This window comes from Sapajus apella, unplaced genomic scaffold, assembly GCF_009761245.1.
Source record: "Sapajus apella isolate SASKATOON/1434 unplaced genomic scaffold, GSC_monkey_1.0 scaffold89, whole genome shotgun sequence".
NCBI lineage: Eukaryota > Metazoa > Chordata > Mammalia > Primates > Cebidae > Sapajus > Sapajus apella.
Window position 1 is genome coordinate 4,858,628 of NW_022437029.1, and position 17,119 is coordinate 4,875,746.

General features: G+C 42.9%; 1 protein-coding gene across 1 annotated transcript; it reads left to right on the top strand.

Moving 5' to 3' along the window:
* The first annotated feature begins 215 nt into the window (after window positions 1–215).
* Window positions 216–16,898, top strand: CNOT11 (CCR4-NOT transcription complex subunit 11). Its single transcript, XM_032255481.1, has 7 exons — window positions 216–904; window positions 4,731–4,895; window positions 8,786–8,938; window positions 11,240–11,442; window positions 13,042–13,244; window positions 15,646–15,742; window positions 15,820–16,898. Exons 1-7 carry the CDS (start codon window positions 391–393, stop codon window positions 16,015–16,017), a joined length of 1,533 nt encoding a protein of 510 aa, XP_032111372.1. The 5' UTR covers window positions 216–390; the 3' UTR covers window positions 16,018–16,898.
* Window positions 16,899–17,119: the final 221 nt, after the last annotated feature.

Below are 17,119 nucleotides of genomic sequence, written 5' to 3' on the forward strand. Positions count from 1 at the left end.
GCGGCTTTCCCTCGCAGCTGCGCAGAAGCGCGCGGGCCTCGGGCAGTCCCTCCGCGGAACCTCAGCCAGGCCAGTCCTGAACACTGCCCGCCCGACCTCGCCCCGCCCCTCCACTCCACTCCACTCCACTCCCAGGCCCCGCCCCCGCCCCACCCCGCCCCGCTTCCGGCCAATTCGCCCCGCCTACCCCGCCTCTCCACAAGCTGTCTCTGGCTACGCTCCATCAGCCTCGCTTTAGCAGGGCGCTGGCCTTCTCCGCGGCGGTCTGGTTTCCCCGACGTGTTTTGTTTGCGACGCTGTCGTGTAACAGCGCGCTTTACGGCCGCGGGGACGGAGCCAGCCGGCGCCAGGGCCCCTCGGGCCGGGAAGCGGGGAAGGAGAGCAAGGTTGATGCCCGGCGGAGGGGCGAGCACGGCGTCTGGCCGGCTTCTCACCGCCGCGGAGCAGAGAGGGTCCCAGGAAGCGGCAGGGTCGGCGTCCAGGAGCGGCTTCGGGGGCTCCAGCGGCGGCAGAGGCGGAGCAAGCGGCCCCGGGTCCGGGAGGGGAAGCCCTGGGGGCCCTGCGGGCAGGATGAGCTTGACCCCGAAGGAGCTCTCGAGCCTGCTGAGCATTATCTCGGAGGAGGCAGGGGGCGGCAGCACCTTCGAGGGCCTGTCCACCGCCTTCCACCACTACTTCAGCAAGGCCGACCACTTCCGCCTGGGCTCGGTGCTCGTCATGCTGCTCCAGCAGCCCGACCTGCTGCCCAGCGCGGCGCAGCGCCTCACGGCGCTCTACCTGCTCTGGGAGATGTACCGCACCGAGCCGCTGGCCGCCAACCCCTTCGCCGCCAGCTTCGCGCACCTTCTCAACCCCGCGCCGCCAGCTCGCGGCGGCCAGGAGCCGGACCGCCCTCCGCTCTCAGGTACCTCCTGAAGCCAGCTGTGCCGTGTGGATAGCGTTAGATTCCGCAGCTTTCCACCTGCGTTGCTGGGAACTCACCTGCAAGGGAAATTAACTCTCCCTGTGAAATGAGCATCCCCTTTTTCCGTCTCCCTCTGCGTCCCCACGCTCCTCATTCCATCCGGCCACACCGGCCTTAACTCTAAAGAATGGAGAGGTGGTAGCTTAATTGCAAGTTCGTGACACCGAAAATGATTTCTTTGTACTTGCCATCACTTCATACAGCTCAGTGTAGGTCTTGACATGTTTAGTGTCCCAAGTACGGTTCGTTCTTGAAAGCCCATCTGTGGTGTGTGAAGTTAAAACCAATGATAAGACTGAATCTGTCCCCGGTTTTCAGTCTCAAAGGAGAACGCAGAAGTCAGTATTAAGAAGCTGAAGAAGTTGTTGGGTGGAAATGTACATGAAACCCTATAAAAGACTTAGCAGCCGCCGTCCTTAGCCTGTTAGTGATGGGGGCAGAGGATAGAAAGCCTCAAATTGATGGTCTTGCGGTTAAAAAAAACATGATTTACTGGACATTATGTAAAGTGCATGCATGGGGTACATTACATAACATGTAGTTACCATTGTGTGGCATTGGTGAGACCAAACTAGTAGGTTAGCTACAAGGCTGCATTTTGTTTTTGTTTTTAAGCTCAAGCAGGGGATCCTTTGTGTGGATTTGCTTTGGAAGAAGACTTGCAATCAGAAAACAAGAAAAATGGCTTGGTGACAAGGGGACCTGAAGGATTTAGGGACCAGTGTAGTGGAGGAAGCAGATAGAGGTTAGGAAGCAGCTTGATCTTACGTTCTGTAACCGGTATTAGGTAGGGCCTGCTATTCAGGGAGTCAAGGTTAAGGCAGCAGATTTTGAGGTAATACAAGGAGTTTGTTTTTATGGTACAGAAGGCTTCTGCACTTCTAGTTAGTGTTCCTGCCTGGCACCACATCACAATTTTCTGATTGGTGTCCAGTAGTGCCCATATCTAAGAAGGGCAACCTTTTGTATTGGCCTGAGATGCCCTTAGGGTACAGGTACTTAACCTGCTTTTAAGAAGCTTGTGACTGCCCAGAAAGTGAATGTGACACAATTTTGTGGTCAAAACTCATCACCCAGGCCTGTCGAGGTGGCTCACGCCTGTAATCCCAGCACTTTTGGAGGCCGGGGTGGTGAGGGATAAGGGTGGGAATTGCTTGAAGCCAGGAGTTTGAAACCATCTTGGGCAACATAGCAAGATCGTGTCTTTACAAAAAACTAAAAAAAAAATTTGCTGGGCATGGGGTGGCTCACACCTCTAGTCTCAGCTGCTCAGGAGGTTGAAGCAGGAGGATCACTTCAGCCTAGTAGTTTAAGACTGCAGTGAGTTAGGATCACACCACTCTGTAACAGCAAGACCCTGCCTCTAAACATGCACACACAGACAACCACCGCCCTGGGGTGCTTGTATTAGAGGATTGGGACACTGTGGGATTTAGGTCAGAGGGTTCTTTGAATTCTGAGGAACAGGTGAGGCAAACTTACGTAATGTCATTCTCATATACAGTGAATCTAAACCCACACCTAGTCCATAGACGGCATTGTAGATACAGATTTGCCATGGGTGGGATGGCAGTTGCCAGAGAAGGAATCCATGGATGGACTATATTTAACTCTTTTGTGCCTCAGATGCGTCATCTGTAAAATGCAAATAGTAACAATTCTCAGCTGGTAGAGTTATTACAAAGAATGCAGTTAACCTGTGAGTGTTACCCACTATTAATTATCATTGCCGTTATTAAAGTAGATAGGGATGGCGTGTAGATAAGACAGAAGAGAAAATATCAGTGTTCGTTAGCTGGGCATGGTGGCGCGTGCCTGTAGTCCCAGCTACTCAGGAAGTTGAGGCAGGAGAATTGCCTGAACCCAGGAGGCGGAGGTTGCAGTGAGCTGGTATCGCGCCATTGCACTCCAGCCTGGGTAACAAGAGCGAAACTCCGTCTCAAAAAAAAAAAAAAAAAAAAAATCAGTGTTAACACCCCACTCCCAGAGCTGCTGCTGATGTATGTTTAGGGTAAGACATTTAGTGGGTATGTCTTCAGAATGCTTTTCCGATGATTCTGTGATTGTGTAATGCTGGGGAGTACAGAGGAAGGAATGACCACCTGTAGAGCCAGAAAAATTCTCAAAAGGAGTGATATTTTTGGATATTGATTAGGGATGTGGGTGGGAGGGCAGGAGTGGCTCTGCCACGTATTACTAAAGAATTGGGTGTAAGTCCTGGTGCCGTGGCTCACGCTTGCAATCCCAGCACTTGCACTTCGGGAGGCCGAGGCAGGCAGATCACTTGAGGCCAGGAGTTTGAGACCAGCCTGGCCAACATGACAAAACTCCGTCTCTACCAAAAATACAAAAATTAGCCCGGTGTGATGGTGCACTCCTGTAATCCCAGCTACTCAGAAGTCAGGAGAATTGCTTGAACTTGGAAGTCGGAGGCTGCAGTGAGCTGAGATCTCACCACTGCACTTCAGCCTGGGGAACAGAGTGAGGCTCTGCCTCAACAACAACCACCACCTGAATGTAGAAGTTGAGGGATTTTGTGCAATTGGGGTGTAGGGTACGTGGATGGGAGAGAAGGTCAAGAAGTGAGATTAGGAAGGTGCATTGGGACCAGATTATGAAGGGTCTTGTAATGATACAGAAATTTGGGTTTAATTCTGTGTGAACACGTTAAGTAATGTGATCAGATTTGTACTCTAGAGATATAACTAAATGGTGAGAGGTAGTGTGGACTATGGGTGGTGGGTGGGCAGGGGTCACAACTGGGAGCTGGGGAAGTCAGTAGAGGGGGCAAAAGTAGTCCAGGCAAGAGAGGTGTGAGGACTGGAGCTGAGGGAATGCAGCCTGGTGACACTGCTGCAGTGGGAGAGATGAGGCTTGATGAACAATTGAATATGGGACTAAAGGGAAGGAACATCCAGCTTCACGGGAATTTGTAGCTGCATTGCGCGTTGAATCAGGTATGTGAAGTGCATTTGCATTGCTGCTGGTTGCTCTTCTATTTATTCAACTTCTACACAGTGGAAACAGAAAAAAGGAAAGCATTTCCAAGCACTGTAGTGTTACCTATTTTTGCTTGCGTATATAAGCTTTAGCCTTTACAGGAATTGAGGCACTTTAGAAAATGAAGTTATTAATGTAAGAATTAAAGAAAGAGGAAAGAAACATGAAACAGAGATAGGTTTTCTTTAATTAATAAACATCGGGCTTTAACAGGTACAAAAACCTTAAGTTTCAGCTGGGTGGAGCGGCTCATGTCTGTAATCTCAGCAATTTGGGAGGCTGAGGCGGGTGGATCATGAGGTCAGGAGATCGAGACCATCCTGGCTAACACGGTGAAACCCCGTCTCTACTAAAGACACAAAAAATGAGCCGAGTGTGGTGGTGTGCACCTGTAGTTCCAGCTGCTTGGGAGGCTGAAGCAGGAGAATAGCTTGAACATGGGTGAGCCAGGATTGTGCCACTGCACTCTAGCCTGGGTGACAGGAGGAGACTCTCTCTCTAAAAAAAACAAAACAACAAAAACACACAAAACCAAAAAAAAAAAAACAAAGTTTCATTGGTAGGGACACAGATCATAGAATTTCAAATGACATATTTAATTACATAGTTCATAAATGTATATATTTGGTTAACTGAAACCTAATTATTATTTACCTCTTAAAAATATGTGGCTTAAAGTGGCAAGTAGCAAGTACTGATTTTACCGGATTCAAGTTGATTTTTAAAAGTAACCATTGGAGAAATTGTTATACATTTTTGTTTGCAGGATTTTTACCTCCTATAACTCCACCAGAAAAGTTTTTTCTTTCCCAGCTGATGCTGGCACCCCCACGGGAACTCTTCAAAAAGACACCTCGACAGATTGCGCTGATGGATGTTGGAAACATGGGCCAGTCTGTGGACATTAGTGGGCTTCAGTTAGCCTTGGCCGGTAAGGAGGAATCAGTGGTTTGGGCATTCCTGTGTGATAATATTTAGGCATCTCTTGTTGAGGACTCTACTTAAAATGATGGTTTTTATAACTGCTAAAAGGTTAGTATTGTCCATTTCAAAAAGTAGTTTTAATACTGCATCTTAAATGGAAGTCTTGGCTGGGCACCGTGACTCACACTTGTACTCCCAGAACTTTGGGAGGCGAAGGCAGGGAGATCGTTTGAGGTGAGGAGTTCGAGACTAGCCTGGCCAGCATGGTGAAACCCTGTCTCTACTAAAAATACAAAAATTAGCTGGGCATGCGTGGTGCATACCTGTAATCCCAGCTACTCGGAATGCTGAGGTTGGAGAATCGCTTGAACCTGGGAGGCAAAGGTTGCAGTGAGCCGAGAATATACTATTGTACTCCAGCCTGGGCTACAGTGAGACTCTCATTTCGAGCCGAGATTGCACCACTGCACTTCAGCCTGGGCGATGGAGCGAAGCTCTGTCTTAAAAAAAAAAAAAAAAAAAAAAATTCCATCTTTAAATTGAAGAAAGGTTGGCATAGTAGCTCATACCTGCAGTCTTTGGGAGAGGCCAAAGTGGAAGAATTGTCTAAGGGCAGGAGTTCAAGACTAGCCTGGGCAACATAGGGAGACTTTGTCTCCACATATGATTAAAAACTTAGCTGGGTGTGGTGGTGCATGCCTGTGGTCTCAACTACTTGTAAGGCCTAAGTGGGAGGATCACTTGATCTCGGGAGATGCAGGCTGCAGTGAGCTGTGATTGTGACACTGCACTCCAGCCTGCATGATAGCTTGAGAGGGACCCTGAATAGCCAAGACAACGTTCTCTTGGCATCCTTGTTGAAAATCATTTGCCCATATATGCAAGTGTTTATTTCTGGGCTTTCTATTCCATTTGTCTGTGTCTGTCTTTCTGCTAGTACCACACTGTTTTAATTACTGTAGCTTTGTACCAAGTTTTGAAATTGGGGGGTATGAGACTCTCAACTTTATTCTTGTTCAGGATTGTTCTGGCACATTCTGTGTTAAACATGTAAGCAAATTAATCAGTGCTCTTGAAGTAAAGAGTGTGTCCTGACAGAAAGTAATAGAAGGGGAACTGGTGGTCAGAGAGACCCTTGAGTTCTGAAGGTGTAGAGGAGGCACTTTGGGCTTGCCTGCTGTAAGCATTCATCTTCTCACTTGAGAGTAACTCAGTAGGGAAACTAATATGTAGCTGGGTTTGTGAACCCTTGACTTTGTAATTAAGTAAGCTCAAGTATTAATTTTGACAATGCCCCATCCTTCTTAGATGTCATACACCTGTGACATTTGGCTTTGCTATAAGCTGATATGATACAATAAATAGCTTTTCCTAAAAAACAAAAACAACCCCACAGCTTTTCCTTTGAAACATTGTAAACCTTTAAAGGATTGTGTATTAACAATATAACCATGGGGCCAGGCACTGTGGCATGTTCCTATAATCCCAGCAGTCTGGGAGGCTGAGGCATGAGAATACTTGAGCCCGGGAGTTTAAAGCCAGCCTGGGCAACAAAGGGAGACCCTGTCTTTACAAAAGTAACTTAAAAAAATTAGTTTGCTGTGAGCAGGTGTGGTCCCAGCTACCCAGGAGGCTGACGTAAGAGGATCACTTGATCTTGGGAGGTCAAGGCCACAATGAGCCGTGAGTGCACCACTGCACTCTAGCCTGGGCAACAGAGTAAGACCCTGTCGCAAAAGCAGAACAAGAGCAATGTAACAATGGTTATTTTCTGAAACTAAAAGAAATATTTTTAAGACTTTTAAGGTTATACTAATAAGAACAAAAGTACTTATTGTCCGGGAATGCCAGATATAATTTAATAGAAATAAAATGATTACTTTTATTTATTCCTGACAAACACCAGATACTTTGAAAACTGGATACAGAAGTGATGTATTCTGATGGTTCTAGCTTAGTATTTATAGTATTTATTTATAGTATTTAAATAGTATTTATTTATAATAATGAAGTGAGAATCACATCTGACCTTCCTTTCAACTTGGTATGCCTTGAGTCAGCTGTGAGAAAGTTGTGAAGTACATTAACATGCAGGAAGGATCACATGCCTATAGTAAGGGCTGAGAAGTGTGGCCGAATGGCTAAGCTTGCTGCTTGCTGTCCTCTACCCAGATTGCAGATATCCGAATCCATTCCTCTTCACAAGTGTAAAGAAAAAGCAAGCACGCCTTTGCGCACTGGAGCTAGCCACCCAGATCTCTCTGGAGGCCTAAAATTCAAATGTCTTACAGTGGCATCTGTGGACCAAAGGTGTATTTTTGGATGATGCAGTTGGTGTTTTCTTAACTTTAAAAAAACAAGCAGACAAGTTAAACATAGATGACAAGGGGTGGAGTTTTACCTTAACAGTGACTGTTCATTTCAGAGGTTTTGTTTTCCTTTATGATTTATTCCTGACAAACACCTACCACTTACTAGTTTACCATGCAACTGGCCAATTTAACTCTTTTTTTCTACATTTTGGTTGATTGTATGTTATCTAACTTTTTGTACTTCAACAATCTGAGATTTTTTAAAATGGCATTATAGGATAATTTTAGCATTTCTGTTAATAAGTGAATGAGAAAAGATGCTATGTGTCTAAGGCATCTTTTCATATGTCGCTGGCCATTTTTCCATTGGATTGATGGTCTTTTATTGATTTGTATAGTTCTTTAATCAGGAATTTAGTCCCCTGTGTTTTTAAAATTACACAATCTGAAATAAAACATACATTCACTTTTTTAAAGGAATTATAATTAAGCGAACCTGGAGCGACCTGCCATCCAAGTTAAGAAAAAGAATATTTTCATGGCCTAGAGGCTACCTATGTGTTTCTCCCAATAGCTGCCTCATTACTAACCTGATTTTTGTAATAATGATCCTAATTGCTTCCCTCCTTTGCTTGCCTGTAGTTTCACTTTGCATGCCCTTGAACTTTATGTGGAATTGTGCTGCATTTATTCTTTTGTGCTTTCTTTCTGTTGGGGGTTATTTGAGAGATGAGTCCATGCTGATGGCATGTAACTGCAGTGGCTGCCCTTCATTGCTGCTGTGGTACCTTCACACTGTGGAGTACCAAGTTCTGTATCCATTCTGCCATTGATGGACATAATACTGCTGTGAACATTCTTGCACATTATTCTGGGGCACGTGTGAAAGTATGTCTCCAAAATGGAAAGAAATGCACACATTAAAACTTGATAAGGAAACATCAAATTGTTTGCCAAACTTGCTGTGCCATTTTTCATTCCTATAGCATTGTGCAAGTTACCTTACATCCTCTTCTGCATTTGATAATGTCAAGTTTATACATTTTTGCCAGCCTGGTGGGTATGTTATAGTATCTTGTGTTTTAACTGGATTTTGCCTAGTTCCTAATGGGATTAAACATCTTTTCAGATTTTTTTGGCCATTCAAGATTTTTAAATAAAATCCTTATTAAAGTTATTAGTCCATTTTTTCATGTCAGGTTCTGTATTTTTTTTAATTGATTTAAAAATATATGTACAGTAAGTCCTCACTTAACATCACTGATAGGTTTTTGGAAACTGCAGATTTAAGTGAAGTGATGTATAGCAGGTCCTCAAATAACCCTTTCATTAATATTGTTTTATTATAACTGATAAAAAAAATTGTTATATGTCGTTTAACTTACTGGCAGTTTCCAAGAACCTTTCAACGACATTAAGTGAGGATCTGCTGTACGTACAGACACATACACAGTTTCTCTGTCTCTGTGAATCTGGCTCTTTGTTTTTCTGTGTTACAGATAGCTTATCTCAGTTGGTAGCTTGTCTTTTCACTCTCCTCATGGTGTCAATAATTTTAAAATGTCACCTGTTTAACCTTTTCCAGAACGCCAGTCTGAATTGCCAACACAAAGCAAAGCGAGCTTCCCCAGCATTCTCAGTGACCCAGACCCAGATTCTTCTAATTCTGGATTTGACAGCTCAGTTGCCTCTCAGATCACAGAAGCTTTAGTCAGCGGACCAAAGCCACCTATTGAAAGTAGGTTAATTTATACTCTTGGTTTTAGTCTGTCAGCATCCTCTAGGACTTTTCAGTTTTTTGAAGACATCATCTTTTTTTTGTTATGACTTAAATTGTAATTTAGTGTGAACCTTTCTAGTGTAGTGAGTGTCTGGAACATAGTAGAGATGTTCAGTGGCAATTAGTTTCTTCTTTAAGAAAAATGCACACCAAGTTGTTTGTTGTATGTCCATCCTACGCATACCTTAAGATACAGGCGGGGTGCAGTGGCTCACGCCTGTAATCCCAGCATTTTGGGAGGCCAAGGCAGGTGGATCACGTGAGGTCAGGAGTTTGAGACCAGCCTGGCCAACATGGTGAAACCCCGTCTCTACTGAAAATACAAAAATTAGCTGGATGTAGTGGCACGCATCTGTAATCCCAGCTGCTCGGGAGGCTGAGGCAGGAGAATTGCAGGAACCTGGGAGGCAGAGGTTGCAATGAGCCAAGATCGCGCCACTGCACTCCAGCCTGGGTAGACTGAGATTCTGTCTCAAAAAGGAAGATAAAAGAAGATACAGATTCTGATTTTACTGAAATGAGTCTGTTTTTGTAGCAGCTCATTATCTTTTTATACCTCTTAAGTAATCTTATTGCTATCATTGCCTTTTCCATTTTAAAGTTTTTCTTGTAGCTCCTAATTTACTTTGTTTCAAAGAAAATACTTGTAGAATTTGAAATAATATTGCCGCATTTCTGGGGGCATTTCTTTGTTTAAGGGATGGAGTCTTGCTATGATGCCCAGGCTGGACGCAAACCCCTGAGGCTTAGGGGATCCTTCCACCTCAGACTCCTGCATAGTTGGAATTACAGGCATGTAGCACTCTGCCTGGCATCTATTTTATAGGCTTCTGTGTGCTTTGAATTATGAAGGGAAGTTTTCTGCTTTGGGAGAAGAACATGTTTACCAGATTATAGTATAGTATCACCATGAATTTGAAATTGACACAGTGACTTTTGTACCATTTGGTTTACAGTAGATCTTTGGCATACATAGGTTTAATATTTGAAGTTTCCGCCAGTCACAGGTATGACTGAAACGTTCATGCCATGTAATAGCTTCTATTTAATATTTGCTCGGGCACAACTCTAAATTGCATAGGTCACCAGGAAGAGATGTGAAAAGCAGATCACTCATAAGTGGGTTTAGCCAAACACCAGGTGTCCCCACCTCGCTGGAACTCACTCTTAATCGCATAAGTAGTGTTTCTCATGAAGTGTTAAAAACTTTATTTTTGGGCCCAGCGCGGTGGCTCACGCCTGTAATCCAAGCACTTTGGAGGCCAAGGCAGGCGGATCACCTGAGGTCAGGAGTTCAGCTTGACCAACATGGTGAAACCCTGTCTTTAAAAAAAAAAAAAAAAAAAATTAAGAAAAAACAAAACAAGAAAACTTTATTTTTGTAAGTGGTTGAAGGGAGATTCAGATGCTAGTCTTGGTGATATGTAAGTGAAGAGACAGTGTAGATGTTTAAGATAAAGTGATAATTTTTAACCAGAAAATAGATGTTTTCTATAAACTCAACAGTAGACTCTCAAATTTGGCAGGGGCTAGGATCCATGATAGGAATAAGCCGCTTCTGCCCTATGTGGAAACCTTGTGAGATGTAAAATTGGTTCAGCAGAAGTCCTAGCCAGCATTTACTTCAGTGGGTTTATACCTAAGGGATGAATCTTGTTTTATAAAATAGTTGAGTTGAGCCGCTTCATTTTCCTTTTGTACGTGTATTGTTTTATGAACGTGAATATGATATTTGTGAATTTAGGGATTCGTGATGGTCTCCAGATTCATGTTGAAATATTAAAAGGCAACCATACTTTTCCTCCTGCTGTTTCATCGCCATGTAATTTGTTACTTCAGTTATTAAGATGCAAAGATAAAACTAGTACAAATCATAGTGGCAGCTGAACAAATAATGTTAGAATAGGATGTGTGAGCACACAGTATTTCATTTTTTCATCAAAAGGCTGAGCCCATTTAGTAGTCATGCCCTTTTGCTGTTGAGTGCTCATGCTCAAGTGCAGTGTGGGCATATCACGGCTAGGCTTTCCTCACTGCTCCAAAAATGGCATCATGCCCATATAGTGTTCTTTCATTGTCTTGTTTGCATTCTGACTGAAACCCTGACTTCCTGTGTTATTCCTGCTTGATTTTGAAGTATGAGAGTTTTGTCACATCATCTTTAATAAGAGATTACTTTGCATATTTTATTAAGTGAAATGTGTGACAAGTATAGAGATGTTAGCTTCCTGATAGCCACTGTCACTGCTCTCATTACAGGCCATTTTCGACCAGAGTTTATTCGTCCACCACCTCCACTCCACATTTGTGAGGATGAACTGGCTTGGCTAAACCCTACAGAGCCTGACCACGCGATCCAGTGGGATAAATCGATGTGTGTTAAGAATAGCACTGGTGTGGAGATCAAGCGAATAATGGCCAAAGCCTTCAAAAGCCCCTTATCCTCTCCTCAACAAACACAGGTGTGTATTGATTGTAAGCATTTTTTTAAAAATTTATTTTTAATTAAAAAAAATTTGTTTTTAAGACAGAGTCTCACTAGGCTGCCCAGGGTGGAGTCTGATGGTGCGATCTCAGCTCATTACCATCTGCCTCCTGGGTTCAAGTGATTCTTGTGACTCAGTCTCCCCAGCACCTGGGACTACAAGCATGTGCCACCATGCCCAGCTAATTCTTGTATTTTTAGCAGAGATGGGGTTTTGCCATTTTGGCCAGACTGGTCTGGCCTCAAGTGATCCGCAGGCCTTGGCCTCCCAAAGTGCTGGGATTACAGGCGTGAGCCACCACGCCCGGCCATTGTGAGCATTTTCTTATCTTTAATCCAACAAGAGTTTATTTTTGCTTTTTGGAAAGTGATAAACAAGCAATAAACGAATCCTGTCACCATGAGGCAGCAGTAGGAAGTTGCAGAGGTTTTTAGGTCTCTGAAGCTTTGTTCTGCTTTTTGGTAATTTTACTGTGGTGGGAAAGAAGTCTGCTGACTAAAAGTGTTCTAACTTTTCTTTGAGATCAGTTTGTCTCTGGGAGAGGTGGGGAAGGAGCGGTGTCACTGCTGTGTATACAGTGGGACACTTTACACAATGGTTACATCTGAGCTGATGGTTAAGCTTCTGCGGAAAAGTGGAGTTACTGACAGGCTGTAGGGAGGAAACCAAGGCTCAGGGAAGGGGAACCAGCCCCCATCACACAGGTGATCTTGGTGGATTTGAGATTAATACAGCCCCCACTGCCCAAGTGCAAGACTGGATGACTCCCCTTACGAAAGGCAAGGCCTTCTGCTGGTTGGTGAATTTTATCCAGTTTGCACACTTTTGAGTTAGAACTTTTCAGGAGATAACTGACCTCTCCAATGAAGTTTGCCACCAAAAATATCATTTGCAAAGTGAAATAATGAATAGCAATGTTTGTAGTTCACTTTGCTCACGAGACCATCCCACTGTGGAACATACAAGTAGACAAGGAAAAAAAGCATAGGACATTTAAAAGAGGAAGTGCCTATTTGGTGGAATAAAATGTTTTGAGGATACCTGTTTAAATTACAAAGTGTGGGTGTGATGAACTGTAAAGTTCTGCAGACTGATGCCTTGCAGAAGGTCAGCTGTCCCCCTTCCCACCCCACCCCCTACTCAGGTATTTCTGGTCTCCACCTGGGTGGGGTGAGGCAGGACTATTGCTTGGGAGAACTAGATGGTCATTAAGATTATTTTTGATTTCAACAGATGACAGGAAAAAAAAATCTGCAAAGGACTTGTCATTATTACAACCAGACAGTATTGTATCTGACCACAATATGGAGTCTGGTTTGATGTCCAGGAAGAGGAATCACTAGCATATTTATAAACTGTGTTGGATGTGTTTGCATTTTAGTATCTTCAAAATTAAAATGTAAATTTAGAAACGTCAAGACCGGGGTTTGAGGGAAGAAATTTATGAAGATGGTTCAATGCAGATAGTTTTGTCGCTTTTTTAAATAAAATGTTTATTTCATAAACATGAAAAAAAAAATGGACTCAAGACCTTCTTTCTCTCTCCCTGTCTCTTTAAAAATCTGGTGTATTTAGCTCCTTGGTGAGTTGGAAAAAGACCCCAAACTTGTCTACCATATTGGCCTCACTCCAGCCAAACTTCCTGACCTTGTGGAAAACAATCCTTTAGTCGCTATAGAAATGTTGCTGAAATTAATGCAGTCAAGCCAGATCACTGAGTATTTCTCCGTCCTGGTCAATATGGACATGTCTTTACATTCAATGGAAGTTGTAAATCGGTAAGTTTCTAGATTTGATCAAATATGTGGGGATAGATAGAGATTAGATGGCCAGGAAAGAAAACTAACAGATTTTTGTCTTGATATTATTGGCGTAAGATTTACCCATTAAAGAAATAATCTGAGCCTTAGCATTCACTACATGTGAATTTAGCATGTGTAAGAACTAAGGGTAGGATTTCAAACATAGTTAGTTAGTAGAAGTGTACATGAAACTTAATTGCTAAAATTTATTTTTTTGAGAGGGAGTCTCATGCTGTCACCCAGGTTAGAGTGCAGTGACGATCTTGGCTCACTGCAACCTCTGCCCCCTGGGTTCAAGCAGTTCTTCTGCCTCGGCCTCACTAGTAGCTGGGATTACAGGTGTGCGCTGCCACACTTGGCTAATTTTGTATTTTTAGTAGAGATGAGGTTTCACCATATTGGTCAGGCTAGTCTCGAGCTCCCAACCTCAAGTGATCCGCTGGCCTCAGCCTCCCAAAGTGCAGAGATTACAGACGTGAGCCACCGTGCCAGCCAATTGCTGAAATTTATTTCCCTATACATAGTCCTATCTTCTTTATTATCCCTATATAAATACATTTTTTCTTAGTGACCAACAGCTAAGTATAGAAAAATGTGGGCCTAAAGAGTTGAGAATCCTAGGAATGCTGTCCTAGCTTTCTAGTGCTCTTTCCCCAGCCTTTCTGACCCCGGTCTCTTGAGCCTGCCATCCTTGACTGTCAGGAAAGCAGGACGTCTTCCCTTCTTGATGTGTTCTGTACAGTGTTTGCGTTTTATAATATTTTCCTTACAAATATCTTTTAGGTAAATTGTGGATTAGGTGGGCTGGAGGGGTTATGCTGTTTATGTGCAGGGGTGGCCAGAAGTCCAGGTGTGCCTGAGAGTCCTAGTGGAGGCTTTGCATTCTGAGCTCCCTTTCACATGGTGTCCTGTTTCGGATTATAAATTATATGGTCCTCCTATATGAGGAAATCCATTCTGAGTGCCAGGCGACTAAACTTCAGTGAGAGCACAGTTGTTGAACACTCATTTGTAAGTTGGAGATTTTTGGAAAATCCATGTGAAATTGGACTACAGGATGTGTTCTTTTTTCATCAACTATTGGGGGGTGGAGGGAAGCCCAGCTGGAAGCCTAGGGAGTGCTAGTATGTGCATGGGAGGAGAGAGGGTTCTTTTAGGGTTAGGAGAGGGAGGAAGTGTGAGGTTTCCAAATTGATTTTTAACCTTAACCTTGGTCACTGGCAAAACTGGCTAGCTGCTTCTTGAAAACATGCTGCTGCATTTCTCTCCCTCCTTGTTCCAGTCTTTAGTCCCCTACTGAGCGAAGACTTCTAGTAACCCAGTTCTGTGCAAGTCCTTTGGATTGACCATGTTGAGTGTTCACTTCCCCTTCACCATATTCTTGTAGCAGTTCTTGTCTCTACAGACATTTGGCCCTGAGTCCAAGATGTAGAATAACTACGTATTTTTATCAATGTGATTGTCTGCTCAGTATCTTGGAATTCAAGGACAAAGTCCTGCGTGTTTTTCCCCAACACCTATCATAGTGCATCATCCTGAAGCATGAAACACGCTTGTTGGCAACACACAGATCTCAAGTGACTGCAGCAGCTCGTGGTGTCCTTGGAGCACTCCCTCCTTATGCCTTATTGAAAACAGTTTTGAGGTCTGATAAGTTTAGAAAAGGCAGCATATATTAATCTTCTTTTGGAAATTCATACTTCGAGTATGGAATTCCTGTTCCCACCCCACTCATTTCTCTTTCCTTAAAACATTCCATGTAATCCTTTGGAAAATACTGGCCTTAGCCTTTACTATGACTTGAAACTCCAATTCTGGGCCACCACCATGCCTTTGGTTCTCTCCCAGCCAGGTCTTTCCCACTGCTCCTGAATATGCCATGCTGATGCCAGATTCCACACCTTTATGCAGATTACTCAGTTATTGGGAATGCTGCTTTTCTCAGGTTTAAGTGACTTGCTGTTTTAAGGCTTTTCCCAGATCATCTCATGTTTGCATTTGGTTATATATTGTACTGTTTACATAGCAAACATACGCCTTCCTCTCAGACACACTGCCCTCTCATAGCACTTAACTGTAACATCTTGGAACCTGGCAGATAACAGACCCTGACTTATGATTTAACTAAGAATACTGGGCAGGGTTCAAAAAAATAATTGCAGTATGTAATGGTAAGTAGAGACATTTAAGAAAGTGTTATTTATGAATAAGTAGGTGTGGCTCAGGTTTACTTGCCCAAGTGTATTTAAAACTAGGGAATTGGATATGTCAGATAATTCTACCACTTGACCAAAGCAAATTTTGTATTTTATGGTTAACAGCATTTTTCAATGTTAGCAAATTAAATTAATGGCCCAAATTTTCTTTTATGAAACAGACTAACTACAGCTGTTGATCTACCTCCTGAGTTTATTCACCTTTATATATCAAATTGCATCTCTACTTGTGAACAAATTAAGGATAAATATATGCAGGTAATAGAAATTTTTGTAAATTTTATAAACACCTGCCAGGTAAATGAGAACACTAACATTTTTTTTTCCTTTTTCAGAATCGGTTGGTTCGTCTTGTGTGTGTGTTTCTCCAATCCTTGATCCGTAACAAAATTATTAATGTACAGGATTTGTTTATAGAAGTGCAGGCATTCTGTATTGAATTCAGTAGGATACGAGAAGCTGCTGGTCTTTTCCGGTTGTTGAAGACACTGGATACCGGGGAAACACCTTCTGAGACCAAAATGTCAAAATAATACCTCTTCAGAACCATCCCATTTGTTCACTGTTCAGCTGTACTATGATTTAGTTTTTACACCGTTAAAACCCTGAGTGGATTGCTTGGTCTAATGCATAGAAACAATACTTGATCTACTTTTAAAGTTTTGCTTTCTTGGATGACTTTTTCTGGGAGATGAATTTTTGATAAGAACTGGAGAAAACGTGGCTTTTAGGTTCTTGCTGATAGCAATCCATAGGAGGAATGTCTATCCCAAAAAAAGTTGCTACAGAAAAGTAGTTTTTTTTTTAAGCACTAAAGGACAAAATGCATTTTTCATTAATACAGGCTTCTGATGAACCCAGGAATCCAGTTTTCATAAAGTTCCGATGTTGAAAATACTTTAGAGTAAATTCTTAAGCATTTGTGATACTGTCCTTGAGGTGAAAGCAGCTGAATGTTCCTGAACCATCAAGAGGCAAACAGGAGTTTGGTTCTTGAACCTGCTTATGGACACAGCTCTTAACTCCTCATGAGGCACAGTATGAACAAAGGATTTACTTACAACTTTCTCCTTGTCCTGGAGGCTTACTACACAACAGAATAAATGCATTTCTTGGGCCTCTTACAAACTTGGGAGCTCTTAGAAAGCTGCTTCTGTTAACAGGCTGTAATAGCTGGTATGGTCTTTTTTGTTTTTTCTCTTAGGATGTTCTTAGTCAGAGATGGCCATTTTTTTTTGTTTTAAGTAAAAACATCAGTCAGTGTTCTGGGAGGTAATTTCCTGTGGGGTCTGCACCCTCCTGTCTGGGTGGTAGATGTGGGTTTGAGAAGTAGAGCAGGTGGTACCGTGTGGGCTCTTACCCCTTACATAATTTTGGACAACAGTGCCTTCCATTAAAGTTCTTTTTATCAACTCTGTTATCTGGTATGTTTTTTTATTTTAAGAAATCATGAGAAATTCCTTTTCCTGAGGCACTTCCAAAGCATATTTACAGGGAGATAATCTGTTCAACAGGAATTACTAACACTTTGAAACAGTTAAAGGAAACCAAGCCTAGTGATTTTAAGATGTAAAGTAAAACCTCTAATCTTAAAACACTGAAGAAAGAGCAGTACTAAAGATTTGTAACAAATTC